The 20,778-nt window shown below is 43.0% G+C and overlaps 1 protein-coding gene across 1 annotated transcript in view; it reads left to right on the top strand.

The window, feature by feature from the left end:
• The window catches only part of SWT1 (SWT1 RNA endoribonuclease homolog), a 99,539-nt gene that overhangs the window by 3,672 nt on the left and 75,089 nt on the right, over positions 1 to 20,778 (top strand). The window contains exons 3-12 of the mRNA XM_065409997.1: positions 237 to 311; positions 4,870 to 4,953; positions 12,058 to 12,110; positions 14,488 to 15,256; positions 15,723 to 15,788; positions 16,793 to 16,922; positions 17,050 to 17,151; positions 18,471 to 18,533; positions 18,837 to 19,025; positions 19,851 to 19,944. Coding sequence (XP_065266069.1) covers positions 237 to 311; positions 4,870 to 4,953; positions 12,058 to 12,110; positions 14,488 to 15,256; positions 15,723 to 15,788; positions 16,793 to 16,922; positions 17,050 to 17,151; positions 18,471 to 18,533; positions 18,837 to 19,025; positions 19,851 to 19,944 — 1,625 coding nt within the window. The remainder of the gene's footprint in view (positions 1 to 236; positions 312 to 4,869; positions 4,954 to 12,057; positions 12,111 to 14,487; positions 15,257 to 15,722; positions 15,789 to 16,792; positions 16,923 to 17,049; positions 17,152 to 18,470; positions 18,534 to 18,836; positions 19,026 to 19,850; positions 19,945 to 20,778) is intronic.

Raw genomic sequence — 20,778 nt, 5'->3', positions numbered from 1 at the left:
TCCTCCCCTGCTCTGGGTTTCTCTAGGTATCCAGCTATACTAGAGGTCTGCTTTTATTGTTCTGTTAAGTGTAAATAGAAAAAAGAGAACTCATGAGGCTAAATTCAGGGGGAGGAAAGTTGAGTGTAAAGTATTTTTCTCCCCCAATCACATTTGATGCAGATAGTAATTAAAGATTAAATTACATGTATTTGGCAAGAAGTGGAAAGATAATTGATTAACATTACTTTCTTTAGGGATTTGAGATGTCCAAAAAGAAATCCAAGAAGTCTGAGCAAAAGGAGGGAAGTTCGGATGGCTTGGATAACAAAGTAAGAAAACTAATACTCTTGTGAAAATAACATACATTTAAAGCAGAGTTTCAATTGCTTAGCAGATGTTTAATAGAGGAATGAATCAGTGTAGGGTTACCATATTGCAGTCCTGGAAAAAGAGGACACTCCAAGGGGCCCCGGCCCTGCCCCGACTCCGCCCCCGGCCCTGCCCCGACTCCGCCCCCTACTCTTCCCCCTCCCCTGCTTCCCGCGAATCAAATGTTCAGAGAACGGAGTGGTCTCTAGTAGTCAAAGACCCTTCTTCCCCATCCCCTCCAGTCTATGTCTATCCTATTGCTGTCTAACCCGCCCCAGCTCCTCATCTGATTTCAACTGCCCCCCACTACCGCTCTGGATTCCTTGTCCCAGTTTCCTGGTCCTGTCTCACTCTCCTCTCTCCCCGCCCCCATCCCTCAGATGGGATGTTCGTTCCAGATTGGCAAAATTATAAGGCTTCCCAACATTTCAACACTTCCCATTCTAAATTTTCGGTTGCTTAACTATAGGCTAGTTCTGCCTACAACAAAGCATATTCAGAACCTCTGATTAAAGGGATTATAAGTGTAGCAACCTCCATCGTAACTAGTCACCAAAGTTTGAACCCGAGCCATCCAGACTTAAAAGCATGAGCTTCTACTACTTGAGTTCAAGCTATAACTCCCTTAGCTGGTAGCTATACAGTTATCCTCTAAAAATCCACCACAGGAGGGCACAAAACACAGGTTGGACAGTGAATTACGAAAGTGCCAAATATTATTATTAGACCTGCAATACTTTTCACAATGAACATCAGCGGGGGATAAACTGGGAGTTTAAGAATATTTGGAAAACAATTTTAGAATAACATTCAGTGCTGTGGTTTAAAAGAAAAAAAAACTGTTAAAACTCATAACTTAGCAGCATTCAGTGTTTGAAAAAAAACAACTTCTAGGAGGGATACAAGTTAAGAATGTTGAAACAGGAAGATGTTATGCTTAGTTACCACTTGGGCAAGGCGGCGTGCTATGTAATACCTGCAAGATTTCACTGTAATGTTTTACAATATATAGCAGCGCAATGCTGATTCCATTGATATTGTTGAGCAATTCATGCTGATTTTATTTCAGCCCACATCTTAATAGTTTTGAATACAAGATCACAATTTTCAGCTCAGTTGGTCTGAACATGCAGAGCTTTAAAACTGCTATGCTCTAAACTGTATATTAACTACAATTTTATAAACCTGCATGTCAGAGAACTGTGTGCCACTACTACTAGACAGTGGCACAAGGCAATTCAGTGTGAATCACAGAAATGTAGGACTGGAAGGGACATCAACAGGTCATCTAGTCAAACCCCTGCACTGAGGCAGGACTGAGTAATAACAACTAGACCATCCTTGACAGGTGTTTGTCTAACCTCTTAAAAAACTCCAATGACTGCTATTCCATAACCTCTCTAGGTAATTTGTCCAGTTCTTAACTACCTTTACAGTTAGGAAGTTTTTCCTAATGTCTAACCTAACTCTCCCTTGCTACAATTTAAGCCCATTGCTTCTTTTTCATGCATGTCCTCAGTGGGACGGGGGTGGGTCCAGGCAGTGGGATTGGAGGGAGGGAGGTCGAGGGAGTCGGTGGGTGTGTGGGGATGGACCGGGGGAAGCAGGGTGGAGGAACTGAGGGGGACAGGACTGGGACTGGGGGGGGGGCTGAGGGGGATGGGACAGGACTGGGATGGGGGGAGTAGGGTAGGGGCTGAGGGGAGCATGAATGGGACAGGGTAGAGAGAGCTGTGTAGAGTGGGGTGGGGCGGGGGAGACAATGGGGCTGGGCTGGGGAGGGTTGGGGAGAGGGACAGGGTCTGGAGGGGATGAGACAGGGGAGCAATACTGGAATGGTGGGAAGTTGAGGGGGGTGGGATGACGGGGGAGGCTGAAGAAGAGATTTGGGGTAGGGCAAGGCTGAGGGCAGTGGGTTGGGGGGAGCAGGGGAACTGTGGGGGAGGCTGTTGGAACGGGGGCAGGGACTGAGGGCAGTGGGTTCGGGGTGGGAGGTACAGGGGGAACTGCAGGGGAGGCTGAGGGAACAGGGTCAGGGTGGGGGCTGGGGGCAGTGGGTCGGATGAGATGATGGGGAGGGACTGCGGGGGAGGCTGAGGGAACAGAGTCAGGGTGGGGCCTGAGGGCAGTGGGGCTGAGGGGAGCCCCCCCAGAGGGACCGGCCAGGTGAGCCCAGCAGTGCTTACCTGGAGCGGCTCCCAGGAAGCATCCAGCAGGCAGGTCCCTCCCAGTCCTTCTGGCTCCTTCCTACGATTGGGTCGGGGGGAGGGGCGGGGGGGGTCTCTCTGCCCGAGTCTACAAGCCCCGCCCCGCTGCAGCACACGGGAGTGAGACCTCCCTGCCTGTCTGTGTGCCGGGGCAGGGGGAGGGCTGCGCTCTGCAGGCTCCTGCCGGCCAGGCGGGGGGCCCCGTGGGCTGGTGCCGCCGCGCCGGGAGCTCTCAGCTGCGCGCTGCCCCAGGGCCCAGGGAGGAAAGGTGAGTGGTGCCGGCTTGCCGCGGTTCCCCCAGCGCGGCTGCCCTGTCCTCGCTTTTGGGTCTTTAAATAGCCGTCCGGGGGGGAAATCCCGGACATTTTTAGCTTTTTACAAATTCCCCCCGGACGGCTATTTAAAGACCCAAAAGCCGGACATGTCCGGGGAAACCCGGACATATGGTAACCCTAAATCAGTGGCTGAGAGGAAAGATAGGGTCATGAGGGCAGGAACAAGAGTGAATCAACTAGGTTCTTTTAAGTTTCACTCTGGTTTTCAGGAAGGCTGTGAGCAGTCTAGGTATAGAACTTGTAAGAGAAGCTTTCATCTTGGTAAAAAGAACAGGAGTACTTGTGGCACCTTAGAGACTAACCAATTTATTAGAGCATAAGCTTTCGTGGGCTCCAACCCACTTCTTTGGATGCATATAGAGTGAAACATATATTGAGGAGATATATATATATATATATATATACACACACACAGAGAGAGCATGAACAGGTGAGAGTTGTCTTACCAACTCTGAGAGGCCAATTAAGTAAGAGGAAAAAAAACTTTTGAAGTGATAATCAAGATGGCTCAGTACAGACAGTTTGATAAGAATCAAGTGTGAAAATACTTACAAGGGGAGATAGATTCAATGTTTGTAATGGCTCAGCCATTCCCAGTCTTTATTTAATCCTGTGTTGATTGTGTCTAGTTTGCATATCAATTCCAGCTCAGCAGTCTCTCCTTGGAGTCTGTTTTTGAAGTTTTTCTGTTTTAAGATAGCCACCCGCAGGTCTGTCATAGAATGGCCAGACAGGTTAAAGTGTTCTCCCACTGGTTTTTGAGTATTCTGATTCCTGATGTCAGATTTGTGTCCATTAATTCTTTTGCGTAGAGACTGTCCGGTTTGGCCAATTTACATGGCAGAGGGGCATTGCTGGCACATGATGGCATATATCACATTGGTAGATGTGCAGGTGAACGAGCCCCTGATGGTATGGCTGATGTGATTAGGCCCTATGATGATGTCACTTGAATAGATATCTATAGATAATATATATATAATCTCCTCAATATATGTTTCACTCTATATGCATCGGAAGAAGTGGGTTGGAGCCCACGAAAGCTTATGCTCTAATAAATTGGTTAGTCTCTAAGGTGCCACAAGTACTCCTGTTCTTTTTGTGGATACAGACTAACACGGCTGCTACTCTGAAACCTTTCATCTTGGTGTATGCATTTTTTTCCTAAGAGAAATTGTCAGCCAGAAAGTACTGTTGTTTATCTGCTAGATAGAGCTCAAGGCAGAGTAGTGATCTTCATTTTTTTTTTTTTTTTTTTTTTTAGATTAGGAGCCAGTGATGTGCTGCCAATATTTTAACAAGTGGCTCCCACAGAAATGTTTTCTTAACCTGTGAGATTTGATTCCATCAATGACCAATATTACAAGTAGATTCCTAGTAATGGTAACATGCCTGTAATCAGTGATTGATTTTTAGATGTTTCTTTCAGCAAATCACTTAAGAAAATCCTAGTCCAACAAGATAAATGTAGATTCTAACAGCCACAACCCCTGTTTGGCCATGCTTGCAAACACAGTCAGAATAATCTCCCAACCTTTTGTGGATTTCATTTTATTTTATTGGTGACTCGTCTTCTGGTGGCTGTGTGCTATGCTACTGACAAACCAGTAATTCAGGTTATCAAGTTTTCTCACTCAGAATTTAGGCGGGATGAAGTGAGGGAGAGAGCAATCAAATGGTGTTATATGTGCTCCTCAAAGTGGGAGTAGTTTGGAAGAGTGCAGAAATATGGCTGGCAGAGTTTAGGGCATTCTCTGAAGGTGATTATAGGCGTTGGGAGGCTTTTGGAAAAAGGAATAGTGTGTGTGTGAGAAGAAAATGAATATAAGTACATCACTCTTGATTCTTGGCAAACAAGTTACTCAGACTTCAGTTGCATAGCAAATGTGTACTTAAAAATGAATACAGCATAAAATTAAAAATGTTATAATCACCTGATTTTCCCCCTTGTTTGCTTCTCAATTATATTCTTTCAGCCTTCTTGTTCTAAGACTACCAGTAATAAAACAAAGGCATCCAGTTTGGCAAGCTCAACACCTTCCTCAGAGAAAAGAAAATGGGTGAGTAGTGTCAATCTATTGGACATAATCATTTTATAAAATCCTTTTCCCCCTTAACCCTTTGTCTATCTTGTTTACAATATAAACTGACTCTTAGGACAGGACTGTCTCATAATCTGTTTGTATAGTGACTAGCACAATGGGTCTTTGATCTAAGGAGGGTTCCCCAGGCACTACTGTAATATAATAATAATAATAAATAATTATCTTGCATTCAGTACAATGGAAACATAGTAGAAATGTCCCTCTAGGTGTCTTGGCTGTATTCAGCAGTACCCATTATTGACCTCTCTTATCAGCAATAGGTATTGTTTTGTATGTTCTCCTCACACGTGTGCAGGCATGCAACAATAGAGAGTAGGGTTGCCAACTTTCTATTGGCACAAAACCGAACACCCTAGCCTCGCCCCTGCCCCGAGGCCTCGTCCCCCCACTCACTACATTTCCCCCTCCCTCACTCACTTTCACTGGGCTGGCGCAGGGGGTTGGGGTGTGGGTGAGGGCTCTAAATGGGGGGTGTGGGCTCTGGGGTGGGGCCAGAAATGAGGGGTTCAGGGTGCAGGAGGAGGCTCCAGGCTGGGCAGGGAGCTGGGGTGCAGGAGGCAGTGAGGGCTGGGGGTGGGGATGAGGGGTTTGGGATGCAGGAAGGGACTCCGGGGGGGTGGGGATGAGGGGTTTGGGATGCAGGAAGGGACTCCGGGGGGGTGGGGTTGAGGGATTTGGAATGTGGGAGGGGGCTGCAGGTTGAGGCACGGTGAGGGCTCTGGGCTGGGAGTGTGGGCTCTGCGATGCAGGAGTGGTCTCTGGGTTTGGGGGACTTAGGGCTGGGGGTTGGGGTGCAGGAGGGGGTACGGGCTCTGGGCTGGGGCCAACAGGAATGAGGGATTTGGGGTGTGGGGGGGGCTCTGGGTTTGGGTTGGGCTCAGGGCTGGGGCTCGAGGTTGGGGCGCAGGCTTACCTCCGGTGGATCCCAGTCAGTGGTGCAGCGGGGGTGCTAAGGCAGGCTTCCTGCCTGTGCTGGGGCACCGTGCTGCGCCCCGGAAGTGGCCAGCAGGTCTAGCTCCTAGGCGGGGGGTGGGGGTGGGGCAGGCAGGAGACTCCGCGGTGCGCGCTGCTCTTGCCTGCAGGCACTACCCCCCTCCCCCCCAGCTCCCATTGGCCATGAACCAGCCAATGGGAGTGCGGAGTCTGTGCTGTGGCAGTGCGCAGAGCCCCATGGGGGCCCCCCCCCACCTAGGAGCCAGACCTCCTGGCTGCTTCCAGGGCTCAGCGTGGTGCCCCAGGACAGGTAGGAACTAGCCTGTCTTGGCTCCGCAGCAGCACCACCAACCGGACTTCGAACGTTCCAGTCGGCAGTGCTGACCGGAGCCGCCAGGGTCCCTTTTCGACCAGGTGTGCCGGTCAGAAACTAGACACCTGGTCATCCTAGACACCTGGTCATCCTAGTAGAGAAGTGTTGCCAACACTAGTGCAATTGTACTTGCTAGCCTTGTGTAATCTATTGGTTTTCTTAAAATTTCCCATTGTGACCCTATCATTGATACTGCAGTGTTTTAACCATTGTGTTACTTAGACCTGTTCTGAAGGATATTAGATAGCACTGCTCCATGCAGATACTCCTATTGTTGAAGCTACTGAAGCTGGGCTATTTCTAGTGTAATGGTGGGAGACTTTCCAACAATTGCCATTGTAAACACAACCTATTGTAGATAAAGAACCATGTTTTAACCAACTTAACGTGATGATAGATAGTGCTGGGGTGTGTTCTGTTCATACAAGCAAGGTTAAACCATGTTATAGTATGATCTGATCATAATCCTATTTAAGTATGGCTGTTTTAGAGGTGTAGACAGGACCACAGGGAAAAGATGTGAATTGTATGGAAAATTCTGCAACTTCTAGTCCCTGTTAGGTGTGAAATTGCTTGGCATACACTGTTGGTTGGAAATATGAATGAAGGGAAACTTGTTGCTGATACAAAACCAAAACAGAAAAAACAAAGCTCAAACTTCTTCCCACTTGTGCATGAAGATGTATATAATTAGGGCACTTTGTTTTTGTTTGTTTTTTATTTTTTCCCCAAGAATTTATTGGTGTTTATTACTACAACAATTAAAAAACAGGTGAAAATCAGTGCAAAAATATTATTTTTTTCTGGGTAAATATTGTGGTTTATTTTGGTGGATGGAAGGATCGGGGTAAAGTATTCAGTAGATTGAATTCTGTTAATCAAAGCCTTAATGTGGTTTGCTACAGAACGCAAAACTCAATGCCAACTCTGAGTTTGAGAAAACAATATACACCTCTACCCTGATATAACGTGACCTGATATAACACGAATTCGGATATAACGCAGTAAAGCAGCGCTCCGGGGGGGCGGGGCTGCGCAATCCGGCGGATCAAAGCAAGTTCAATATAAGAGCATTGGCCTGCTAAACCCAGGGTTGTGAGTTCAATGCTTGAGGGGGCCACTTGGGGATCTGGGGCAAAATCAGTACTTGGTCCTGCTAGTGAAGGCGGGGGGCTGGACTTGATGACCTTTCAAGGTCCCTTCCAGTTCTAGGAGATGGGATATCTCCATTAATTATTATTATTATTATAACGCGGTTTCACCTATAACGCGGTAAGATTTTTTTTTTTGTGGCTCCCGAGGACAGCCTTCTATCGGGGTAGAGGTGTATCTCTAATCCCTAATTTTTTTTTCATTTGAATAAACAATTTACTGTTGTAGACGTAGAACTACTAACCTATAAATATTTACATTTAATAATTAGGCCACACCATTTGCAGTGCATACACTCAACTTCATCTTTTTCTCCTATTTTGTTTTTAAGCTTTTGAATACTTCCTTGTGTTCTGAAATGTATTCTGATACAAATTTTCGTTTTTCCATTTTTAGTGTGTCAAATCTTTAAACTGGTATCTGCCAACAGCTTGAAATGTGTACTTGGTGGGCATGAGATTTATCAATATGTTGAAATACACATGTACTTTAGAGCTTACGTGTATGCCTGTTTTATTGTGTGTATTTTCTAGACCGGGGTGGGCAAACTTTTTTTTTTTTTTTGGCCTGAGGGCTGCATCGGGTTTCAGAAATTGTATGGAGGGCCGGTTAGTGGAGGCTGTGCCTCCCTAAACAGGCAGGCATGGCTCGGTCCCTGCCCCCTATCCGACCCCCCCCCCCCCCCGCTTCTCGCCCCTGATGGCCCCCCAAGATTCCTGCCCCATCTGACCCCCCCCCCTGCTTTTGCCCCGATGGCCCCCCGGGATTCCTGCCCCATCCAACCATCCCTTCTCCCTGTCCCCTGGCTGCCCCATCCAACCCCTCTTCTCATTCCTGACTGCCCCACCCGGGACCCCTGCCCCATCCACCGCCCCTGCTCCCTGACCACCCCCCGAACTCCCCTGCCCTCTATCCAAACCCCCTCTCCTGCCCCCTTACCGCGCAGCCTGGAGCACCGGTGGCTGGCGGTGCAGCTGCACCAGGACAGGCAACCACACTGCCTGGCTGGAGTCAGCCACGCACTGCACAGCGCAGAGCACCGGGTCAGGCCAGGGTCTGCAGCTGCCAGGGTCTGCAGCTGCCCAGGAGCTCGCCGCCCCGCCGCCCAGAGCATTGCGCTGGCGACGCAGTGAGCTGAGGCTGCGGGGGAGAGGGAACAGCAGGGGAGGGGCCGGGGGTAGCCTCCCGGGCCAGGAGCTCAGGGGCCGGGGAGAATGGTCCCGTGGGCCAGATGTGGGACAAAGAATGTACAGTAACGCCTCACTTAAACTCGTCCCAGTTAACGTTGTTTTGTTGTTACGTTGCTGATCAATTAGGGAACATGCTCGTTTAAAGTTGTGAAATGCTCTCTTCTAACATCGTATGGCAGCCGCCTGCTTTGTCTACTACTTGCAGGAAGAGCAGCCCCTTGCAGCTAGCTGGTGGGGGCTTGGAACCAGGGTGGACCAGCAGCCCCTTCTCAGCTCCCCCTATCAGCTCTCTGCTCCCCTAAATTCCCTGGGCAGCAGCTGCCTGCAGTTCAGCTGTGTTCCTCCCACCACTGCCATGTGCTGCTCCTGCCCTCTGCCTTGGAGCTGCTCCCCGAGACTCCTGCTTGCTGTGCCGCGGGGGAGGGAAGGAAGAGGGGGGGCTAATGTCAGTGTGTCCCCCTGCTCCTGCACCCCGCTTACCCCATCTTCCATAGAGCAGGGCTCAGGACCGAGGGAGCTTGCAGCAGCTGCAGTCTCAGCAAGCTGGTCTAATTAACAAGGCAGTGTACTTAAGGGAAATGTGCATATCTCCCTCCATTCCTGCTGCCTTGTGGAGTGAGAGAGTTAACCCGTGAGGGCTCAGCCAATTGCTAGTTCATCATTTAGCAGTAAGGGAAATATCCCACCCTCTGACTCCTCCACCTCAACCAAGCTTCACAATCATCATCACTGTGTACCAGTATTAATTTGTTTGTTTAAAACTTATACTCTGTGTTTGTGTGTGTATATTTATCTATCTATCTATCTATCTAAATCTAAAATAAAATCTTTTGTCTGGTGAAAAAAAATTTCCCTGGAACCTAACTCCCTTATTTACATTAATTCTTATGGGGAAATTGGATTAGCTTAACATTGTTTTGCTTAAAGTCACATTTTTCAGGAACATAACTACAACGTTAAGTGAGGAGTTACTGTAATTGATACTTGCAGGACTCTATCCTGCGAAGCTGTGACTCTGAAAGAGATTTGGGGTTTGTGATGGATAATCACCTGAACGTGAGCCTCTAATGTGGTACTGTGACCAAAAGAGCTAATGTGATCCTGGGTTGCATAAACAGGGGAATCCTGAGTAGGAGCAGAGAGGTTATTTTACCTCTATATTTGGCACTGATGTGACCAATGCTGGAATACTTTGTCCAGTTCTGGAGCCCACAGTTCAAAAAGAGTGTTGTTGGTAAATCGGAGGAGAGGGTTCAGAGAAAAGCCATGAGAATGATTAAAGGACTAGAAAACATGCCTTTATAGTGAGGAGCTCAATCTATTTAGCTTAAGAAAGATGAGGTTGAGCGGTAACTTGATTATAGCCTATAAGTATCTGCATGGGGAACAGGTACTTGATAATGGGCCCTTTGCTCTAGCAGAGAAAGGTGTAACACAATCCAGTGGCTGAATCTAGACAAATTCAGACTGGAAATAAGATGTAAATTTTTGACAGCGAGGGTAACTATTGGAGCAGTTTGCCAAGGATCATGTTGTATTCTCCATCACAGACAATTATTTAAAATCAAGATTGCATGTTCTTCTAAAAGAGATGCTCTAGATATTATTCTAAGGACCTTCTGTGGTCTATGTTATACAAGAGGTCAGATGATCAAAATGGTCCCTTCTGGCCTTGGAATCCTTGAATCAATGGACCAGGACTCCATTGTGCTAGGCTCTGTACAAACACAGAACAAAAAGGTGGCCCTAGCCACAAAGATCTTACTGTCTAAGTATAAAACAAGAGATGGCAACAGATGATTATAGACAAATGATGTACAAGGGCATAATGAAACAATATTGGTGAGCATGATAGTGGTCTCAGCACACCAGTGGCCTAACTGTGGTCATCTTTTTGTAAGTGTCATGGCAAAGGAGAATTATAAGGTGGGATTTGAATGAGATAGTTTTGCAAATGTTTATGGGATGCCCCTGAACATGAGGGGCTGGATGGGAATAACCACAAAGTGCTTGTTTCAAAATGTAACAAGTGGACAGTGGAGGCTGGCTTCATGGTCTGATTGGAGGTAGGAGCTGACATCTTGCTAGTGAATGAAAAGTGATAGGTGGGGTAGAGAAGGGCCTTGAAAGTAAAGACAAGGAACTTTGTTTGTGTAATAGAGATGGGGAGAACCACTGAAGTGATGTGAAGAGAGGGGTGATGTGGTCAAAGTGATGAGGATAAGAAAATTATCTATGCAGCAGCATTCTGAATAGCGATGAGCAAGGCAGGGCCAAAAAAAAGGATGTTACAATAATCAAGATGATGAGAGCGTGGATATGAGTTTTTTTTTTTTTTAATCTGTGTGGATGGATAGAAAAACCTGGATGTTACGCAGAAAGAATTGGCAAGATTTAGATGTAGTCTGGATATGAGGACTTAGAGACATCTCAGTCAAATATGATGTCCAAGTTACAGGCCTCGGTAACGGGCAGGATGGTGGCCTTGTTCAGAGTTTGAGAAGGGAGTTGGGGATTAAGAGCTAGCTCTGTTTTAGTCATGTTGAACTTGATCTGATGGCTAGATATTGATGAGTTCTGGGAGATAGCTCTGCTGTAAGCTTGGAGTAAATTCTAAGCATATGTGTACCCTACAAGCACTACAGCGGCTGTCGTGCTGTACTACTATAGTGTAGATTCTTACTACAGTGATGGAAGGGATTTTTCCATTGCTGTAGTAAATCCAGGAGGCAGTAGCTAGGTCGACAGAATATACAGTAGGATGTTAGGTTGACCTGATTGTGCACAAGGACCAGGTCTGATGCTCCATTTGTCTAAGGCCTCCACACTAGGGAAACTTTTCGGTTGTTGCTAACTTATTCAGGCTCATTGAAGTTAGCAGTGTTGGAAGCCCCAGTCTGGATAGGGTGCTGGCTACCACCACAATGGTGGTGAGTTCTTGGAAAACTGCCTCCATTGTAGAGAAGACTTCAGAACTTTTACTCATTTCAGGAAACTGTTGATACTCTGTTTATATGATTGTGACCAAACATTGTCAAAACTCTGTTCTAGAGTAGATAGAAGCTTCTAGGAAGCAATTTGGGTAATGTATATTCTTTATCTACCGGTTTCTTTGTAGAATATAGCATATGCATGTATTGAAAGATCTGTAATCAGTTATACTTTTGTAATCCAGGTCTGTTTGTATGCTGTTGCTCACTTGTTCCTTGTGTTTTCTTAAAATATAACAGAATACAGTGAATCAAATACATTGTAATGGAGTAGATGGCCAGTTTGTTTGAGTTTAGCTAGTCAAAATTTGAATGCATCTAGTGATAGATCATAGTAACACATTCTTTATTGAGTTTATTTTATTTTACTGCAATTTAGTGGTTCCTGTTAAAGTTTTTAACTTTGTTTTTCTTTTTTCAGAAATCCGAAGAGACAGGAATCTGTAACATAAAAGGACAGCTAGAATTTCAAAGGTAAATGCTTACTTTGTCACTAAACATAACCATTTTAAAAAAAAAAACCAACAGGATAGTGCTTAGTATTTTAGCAAAAATATTGGTTTTTTTACTTGTGCAGTGATGGAGAACTGGGCCTTCTTAATAGATTAAAATATTTCCATTTGCATTCATGAATGGACTCTGCCTAAGTCAGTCAGGTTGTGATGGCAATTAAGAGATGAGGTCCTTAAAATTTCTTTTAAAATTCACTATAAATTTGTGCTACTTCACACTGAACAAGAGAGGAATGGACCCTTCCACTGTTCCCTGGAAACTAGGGACAGTGTTATCCTCCTCATTCTGAACAGTGGGCCTCGTAATAGGAATGTGTCTGTGTTGAATGTTATTCTGTAGATGTCAGCAGAAGTACTGAGCATGGAACAAAAGCAGAATGTACAGTAGAGAGCCATAGTGTAATTTAGAGGAGGATTTTGCATTAAGTATAATATCTTTCATTTTCCATTTCTGTTGGCTCTAGGTAGCCCCCAAATCAATCCAGTTGCCATAATGTATGGGGAGATGTTCAGCAAACAAGTAAAGTGCCTGAACCCACTATTGCTTATTGCTAAAAGCAGCCAGGTCAGCAGGCTGTAAAGTGGCCATGTAGCAAGCGCAGCTTGACCAAGGCAGGAGGGGAGGGGTTTTGAGTGCCACAGAAAGGGCAGCTTGACCCCGCGTCCTTCCTGATAAGAATTGTGTTGAAGTTGCTGATGCACGCATTTTAGAAGAGAGGATGTGCCCTCAGGAATGTGTCTAACAGGGTCTCAAGGCTCCAAACTAGGGGGAAAAACTACGCTTGGTTAATCAACAATAATCAGAAAAAAACCTCTTGCTTGACCATTGAAACTGCTAGCTTAACAAATTTTCTTTAAGGGGCATGTCATTGTGTTACTAATGTATAAAATAAGGGGGAAAAGTTTGAGGTAGTGGGACTCTTTAGGACTGGACTCTCCCTCTGGATGCATCTTGTGTTCCCCACCAGCAGACGGGCTGCCGCTGTGCCACTCAAGAGCCACACTCCGCTTCAGTAATTATTGAGGGTTGGGGGTGTTTTACTAACCTGTTGCCGATGTGTGTAAGTGCTTGAGACTAAGTAAAGATTAGCTCTAAGTGAAAGCACTCTTGTGTTGTCCTGTTTGTGCCAGCCATCTATTGGTCAGATGGCTGTGTCTCCCCTGATTTATTTCCTGACACCACGTCGCACAGAGTAAAAGTTGCCAAGAGCTTTGGGTTGAAAGAACCCTGGGTAACAATAACAACTTGATGCTTCGAGTAATTTTCAAGGTTACAGGCACTGAGAAATTGTGGAATGGCAAATGTGCTCTTTGACTGACTTGTGAATTCATATGTTAAGTGGATTTCTCAGTTATTGTTGACTAAATTTTTATACTCTTACGATAACTAATGGGCCTATTAGGATTTCTATTAACTACATTTTCAGTGGTTTTTATTGGTCTCCGGTGGAACAATATTTGATTATATTTTTGAACATGTTGAACTATAATCATTTTAGCATATCTTGGGGCTCATTTGCAAAGGGGGCATCCTCTCTCTCTGCCCCACCCGCCTTCAATTTGTGCTAGACAGAACTCTGCTTTTGGTTACCCCTAGCATGACTGAAGCATGGTGGGTGACTAACTGTGGTGAACACAGATGCAAAAAGTGTTATGGGCATAAATATTTGAAAACTATTACACACCCTAATGTTGCGTCGTGTGGTTTTTAATAAAAATAAAAAAAGACTGCTACAGACATTTTGCCCTGATTTAAGAATCTCTGTTCAGGGCTGAAATTGCAGTGCATGCAGTAGCTAGACTTGGGTCTCATCTACTTTATAAGTACTACCTGGTTACTGCACTATTCCCCACAGTGCAGACAGAACCTGAGGGCTATATCCTTGGATTTCAGCAAGGTCAGCTCAGGAATATGAACAGCATTTTAACCAATCTTGCCTATGCTATAAGACTGAACAGTGTCTTAACAATGTTGAGGTCCCTGCCATATTGTAATCATTGTACCGGCTGGTACAATGTAGACAGTGACCTTACTGTTACCCTTTTTTTGTCAACATTTGGCAAATTAAGAAAATTATGCAAGATGTAAAACCAGTGAGAGCAAAGCATGTCCATGAGAAGCAAAAATATCCCCCCCCCCCCCCAACTCTCTTAAAGGATTAATGTTGTCCTGAATTCAGAGTAAATTAATGAAATTTCAAATGCTTAGCAGTAACTAGCTGGGTGAAGAAGTACAGTAACAGTCTAGTGCAGGCTTCTCTTTGTTGATTTCAGTCACGTTAAGCTATATTGTAACTTTTTTTTATAATGTAACTTCCATTTATGTAACACTTTTGCAGATTCAAAGTACATAAAGATGTTCAAGAGAAGAAACGAAAGCAAAGTTCCTATGTTCCACAAGGCACTATTGAAGGGTTCCAAGGAGAGTCTTCAAATGATAGCAAAACAATCAGTGCTGTTTTGATTGAAACTGAGAAGCGAAAAAGGATATCTATACAGTTTAAACATAATGATGTTAAACATGGAAGAGAGAAAATCCAAAATGATTCTGGTGTGGTCCCTACTAGCAGGGAAATCTGTAAAAAAGACCACTATTTTGACAATGTTGGAACAGGAGGGAAAATGGTGCGGCATAGTTTTGCAATCCAGAAGGACAAGCTGAGGAAGAAGAAGAAAGAGAAAACTGAGCTCAGCAAACTGGAGGCTAGAGTTGAACAAACTATGTTGGAGACGTTCAAGGTAGCTACCTTTCCTACGGACTTGCTAAGTAAGAAGTTGCATGGGTCAAAAAAATTGAGTGATGATTTCAGAATTCTGAAAAAGCCCTCAGCCACCTTTCCAAAGACTGCAGGCGATGGCAATTTCCCCACTAATATATCACACACATCATCGAAGATTTGTAAGAATAAAGAACACCCAGAAAACTCTAAAGAACTATCTAACAAAAATCACCATGATACTAAACATGTACCATTATTTTATTCAACTGCAACATCTAAGGGATGGCAGTATCTTAAAGAGAAAAAACAGCATCCTGATTCCAGCAAAACTTTTAGCTCAAGAACTGAAGGAAGGACCTTTGAAGCCATACAGTTACATTTAAGACAGGTAAAGTTAATAAAATCCTGGGCAAGTTAGTAGTGGACAAATGGGCTGTGTGTTTGTTTTGTTTTGTTTCGTTTTGTTTTGTTTTTTGAAATGGTGGTTTCTAGATGACAATTTATATCTTCTCCCTCTGCGTATGGAGATGTAGGCTTAAGTTTGGCCACAACTAAGAAGAATTTGTTGATCCCAACCTCATTTATACAAGACACTTGTCTACTTTTTTTAAAGCATCTTAACATGTTTTTGTATCATTATGATTGTGCTAATTTAAATACGTACTCTCTGCTCTTTTCTATATGCACACTGCATTCTTAACTCTTTATAATACTACTGCAAAGATTGTATTTGGATAGAACATTAATTTTATTGTCAGGTCACAAAGAGAACTTGTTTAAATTAAAGTTTGTCATCAGGTAGCAAGTGCTTGAATTCTTGTAAATGTCATACTTCTGGCATTATTTCTCAACAGAGCTCTGAAGTCCCGTGCCCTTCTGCCTCCCATCAAGCCATTCACATTACAGAGACAGACCAAGAGGTTTGTGATATTTTAGTTTAAACAACTGTATCCTCAAACTGTGACATTCTGCACTGTTGCTATGCCACTTCCATTCCTAGTGGCCCTGGAATCTCTTGCGTACTAAAAAATCCAGTTAGTTTGTTGCACCTGTCAAGGGCTTTCTGAAACAAGTTTACATGGTACAACCTAGTTTTAGACTTCTTGCTTCCATGTTGGAAAGTGGGGTCAGAATATTTGGTTGCAAATCCCACCAACTTTACTTTCCAGCATCCCTTTACTTTTTTTAGTAAAGAAATAGAGCAGTGGCTCTCAACCTTTCCATACTACTGTACCCCTTTCAGGAGTCTGATTTGTCTTGAGTATCCCCAAGTTTCACCTCACTTAAAACGACTTGCTTACAAAATCAGACATAAAAAGACAAGTGTCACAGCACACTCTTATTGAAAAATTCCTTACGTTCTCATTTTTAACATCTAATTATAAAATCAATTGGGATATAAATATTATACTTGCATTTCAGGGTATAGTGTATATAGAGCAGTATAAACAAGTCATTGTATGAAATTTTAGTTTGTACTGACTTGGCTAGTGCTTTTTATGTAGCCTGTTGTAAAACTAGGGAAATGGCTAGATGGGTGGATGTACCCCCTAGAAGACCTCTCTGTACTCCTGGGGTTTGCGTACCCCTGGTTGAGAACCACTGAAATAGAGCAATGTTCCTAAAGAACTGTTGTTAGCAGAGCACTTTTGGCCTCTGTAGTAAGGAACAGATCAAACCTGTTAACTATTGGATAGAAATGTGGTCACAAATGAAACTTTTAGGCCATACCTTGGACTTCACATATTTGGGTATAGGCTGCAGATGCTCATACTCTTAAATTTGCTGCACCAGTTAAAAATTGACTAATGCTAAGAACTGCATGAAAACATCAGCAGTGATACCAAAGATGCCTGTTCCTGTCAGACAACTTTTTTAAAGAGCTTACCCACCTCTTATTTTATGTATTCATGTTTTACCATAGATGCAAATAATAGAGGACTTGCATGCTGCTCGTATTGACAAAAAGATAGCTTTGCCAGTCGTGCAGACTTGTGGAGAATTGACAAGTATGGAAATAGATCTTCCAGAAGAGAATGCAGATATTCCGGCTGGTATGTCATCTGTAAAGTTGTCAGGAGGTTTCTCTGCTATCTGCTTCCACACTGACAACATTAAAAGTAATAAGTGACCTAAGTAAGGAATGCAAAAGAATGAATTGCTATATGTTCTCTTCTACAGCAAGTGCTACTTCTGGTTTGAACCTCTTGATAGTGATTGACACCAACATAATGATTAGTCACCTTCAGTTTATCATGACTTTGAAAACTAGAGATATACCAGGTATGTGGATGCTTTTACAGCCCCTATAGAAAAGGAACACTCAACAGGTTCATGTGTTTGTATAGTAAGCTCTTCAGGCTATGGGCTATACCGTGTGTGTGTGTGTGTGTGTGTGTGTGTGTGTGTGTGTGTGTGTGTGTGAACAATGCCTAACACACTGTACTGGAATGACAACTTCATACATATTGAGGCTAACTCTCAAACACTGGGCTCCTTAACAAGCTATCCAAATCCCACATTTGGACACTTAGATTTTCACATGTAAATGCCTGTTTGTGAGAGTCTAAATTCAGAGTGTAGGCTTCCTATTAATGAAACTGACATCTGAAAGCAGAGCCTATTATGTACATATCTACTCTAATGAAAACTGAACTTCTTATTACAAATTTTAAACTCTTCTGCATACATAAAAGTTTTAGGAACCCTTGCTTTCTAAAAACCCCTAGGTCTGGTTCTACCTGATACTAGATGCTATAAAAAGTCAGTAAGAGTTTTTTACCTGAGGTAAGGGCAGAGTAGGGACTTAAGCATCTGATCCATTATTAATAGTAAGTATCTTGCCCTTCTATTGCACCTTAATACAAAGATCTCAAAGCACTTTGTTTAACCCTCATAACACAGCTGAGGACACAGGAACAAATTATCCCATCTGTAAGATAAGTATTATCAAGGCAGGAAAAAAGTTGTCAGGAAAAAAAATTGAGGTCAGAGCTGGAAATAAAACACCTGGAGTTCTGACGTCCAACCCCTTGCTTTCAGTACTGCCTCTAGTATGTTGCTGAATTCTAGATCTGTACTGCTAGAGGGACTAAGACTGCAGATACCAGCATGCACCAGTGAAGTCCATCAGGGTGCTTCTAACATTCTGAGCTAATGAATAGTGATTTATAATGCAAACCAATTGGAAACATAGCCCCATTATGCTATAATGTATGTGGCGTATTTCTATATAAGGTCTGATCATGTAAGTGCCAGAGATAAAGAACGGGGCCAACGTATATAGCATTGACAGAATAGTCATTCACTTTCTAATGCATTTATTGTGTGTCTAGTATATTCCAGTTTTAATGACAAAGTTTAGTACATATTTTTAAAGAATTTTTTTAACAATGTTCATTGAAAATGGACAGTAAAACTTTTGTCCAGTGTCCATAGCGTTTATCACTGAGATAGTGTTGTTGGATGATAGTCTTTGCAAACCATTGTTGCCTTTATTAATTAGAATTTGGTTCTATATAATGACCATCATTTGTGAACATAATATCAGTCTTCCCTTTTCCTCTACTGCTCAGTGACTTTTTTATTTTAGCATCACACAGTGTGGCATTCATTGTGTGGCAAACAGCATGACAGGATTACCACAACAATTATGTCAAAATATGGTACAGTAATGTGATAAAAATTGTTTACTGATTACTCCTCAACTTTGCATGTCATCACTTTTAAGATAACCCACTGAATGAGTGTTTATATTGAATTTAACATTAAGGAAGCTAACTTCTGTTTAAAAAAATTTTTTTTTTTTTTTTTAAAACTTAATCCTTCTGTATACAGATGAAATGGGTCTTGCCCAGTAATGCAGAAATCTGCTAATACACATAAACCTCGGGAACTATGTTCATATTAAAATGGAACCTACTGTAGTTCAATTGGCAGTTTTTTTTAAAAAAAATTGTGTTTTCTAGGCATTGGCAGACTTGCACTGATAATTCCCTGGGTGGTTCTACAAGAACTGGACAACTTGAAGAAAGGCAAAGTACTACAACATGTTCGGCACAAAGCTGTCCCTGCAGTTGAGTTCATCTACACTTGTCTCAAAAACCAAGATTCAAAGCTGTGGGGGCAATCCATGCAGCTTGCCTCTCAGAAAATATGTAAGCTATGTACATAGTTACATTTATTTCTGGGTTGAATGGTCCTCACAGCTCCACTAGTGTGAGCATCAGCATCTACTTCTGGGCTTAATATAATCTTCACTTTTATCTTTGCAATTTCCCTATTAAAATTGACTAACAACTTTCAGTGGCCATCAGACTGTTATTCACTATGGACCTGATTCTCTACCCTGTCACACCAATTTTATACTGTTAATTTATGTCAGAGTTATGCTGGCATAAAACTGGTGTAATGGAATGAAGAATCAGGCCCTATATATTTCTCAATCTTTTGTGATGGGTAGGTATCTTTCTGAGTTATCAGAAGATAAACATCACCTATATTTTTCAGCATGAACCTATCAAATACACCTTAATCAGTAGTAAAAGATTTTTGAACAGATTTAGTACATGGGTAGTTTATAATCAAAACTAGTACTTCACTCCCTACCATTTTATCGATAAATTTTGTTTGTTACAGCATTATCAATTCTAGCTGTGTCTCCACTTTATAAACAGGCTGTGGGGAGTTACTTCATCCTACCAAGCTAGGTATGGATTGCGTGTCTTCTTCAGTTGGTGACTGCGACCTAGTTGATCAGAGCTGTGTAAGCGACTCGCCTGAAGTTGCAAAGCAAGAAAGCAGCAGTTTCTAGTAGAACTCAGGAATTCCTGTATCCCAGATCTGTGCTTAGACCACACTACTCCCCGTTGCTTGAACAAATACAGTGTTTGAATACAGTATCTTAATAAATATATTAAGATATTGCTCATGAAGCCTGATTATTTCTGAATATATTGCCATTGTGTTTGCTAAATTTGCAGATGGATTGAGTAATGAAAACAATGATGATCGTGTTTTACAATGCTGCTTGCAGTATCAGAGTCTTTTCCCTCAAGCTTTTGTCATACTGTGCACGTGAGTTACATCTGCATCTCATGTTTTGTTTTCAAGTCTGAGATTGCTGAATTCTGTATGTGGGGAGGAGACTACACACCCATCACTTTTAGATGTGATTGAATTTTTTTTTTTTTTTTGAGAAGCAAAATCACTCGATATAACTCTTTTGTAGTATAAAGGAATAATTAAAAACACTATTCTAACCATAACGCTTTAAGTAGAGTTAATTCAAGTTCTTAATTTTCTTAAAACTGGAATTTGCTGGAAAACAGCTGCTAATATTACTGGTGCTGCATAAATTAACTGAAGACTTAATAATCACATTTTGGGTGGGAACAGAGCAGAGATCTGGTTGTACATAGATGTTTGGATTTCATACATGGTGAAGGTGGTGGTTGTATGTATTACAGCGTGTATGGATAGGGATTGACTTTGTTCTAATTCTCCTGCTGATTTTTGTGACTTGATTCTAGCTGTGGCTACACTAGGAATTTAAACTTCATTTTCAGCAAATGATCTCCCTGAAGGGATGCTGAAAAGGTTGTTCGAGTGAAGACCGGACAAAATCAATACCATTTTAGAAAGTGGAAATGAGTTCTCTAATGGGAACTGGTTTAATTTGTGCAAACTTAATGTGTGGGAGCCAAATTAATGTTTTCAATGGAAACCTAGGCCTGGTCTACACTATGAGTTTAGGTTGAATTTAGCAGCGTTAAATCGAATTAACCCTGCACCCGTCCACACAACGAAGCCATTTTTGTTGATATAAAGGGCTCTTAAAATCGATTTCTGTACTCCTCCCCGACGAGGGGAGTAGCACTGAAATTGGCATTGCCGGTTCGAATTAGGGTT

This window comes from Emys orbicularis, chromosome 8 (assembly GCF_028017835.1).
Source record: "Emys orbicularis isolate rEmyOrb1 chromosome 8, rEmyOrb1.hap1, whole genome shotgun sequence".
Taxonomy (NCBI): Eukaryota; Metazoa; Chordata; order Testudines; family Emydidae; genus Emys; species Emys orbicularis.
This window is presented reverse-complemented; position numbering and strand designations above follow the sequence as displayed.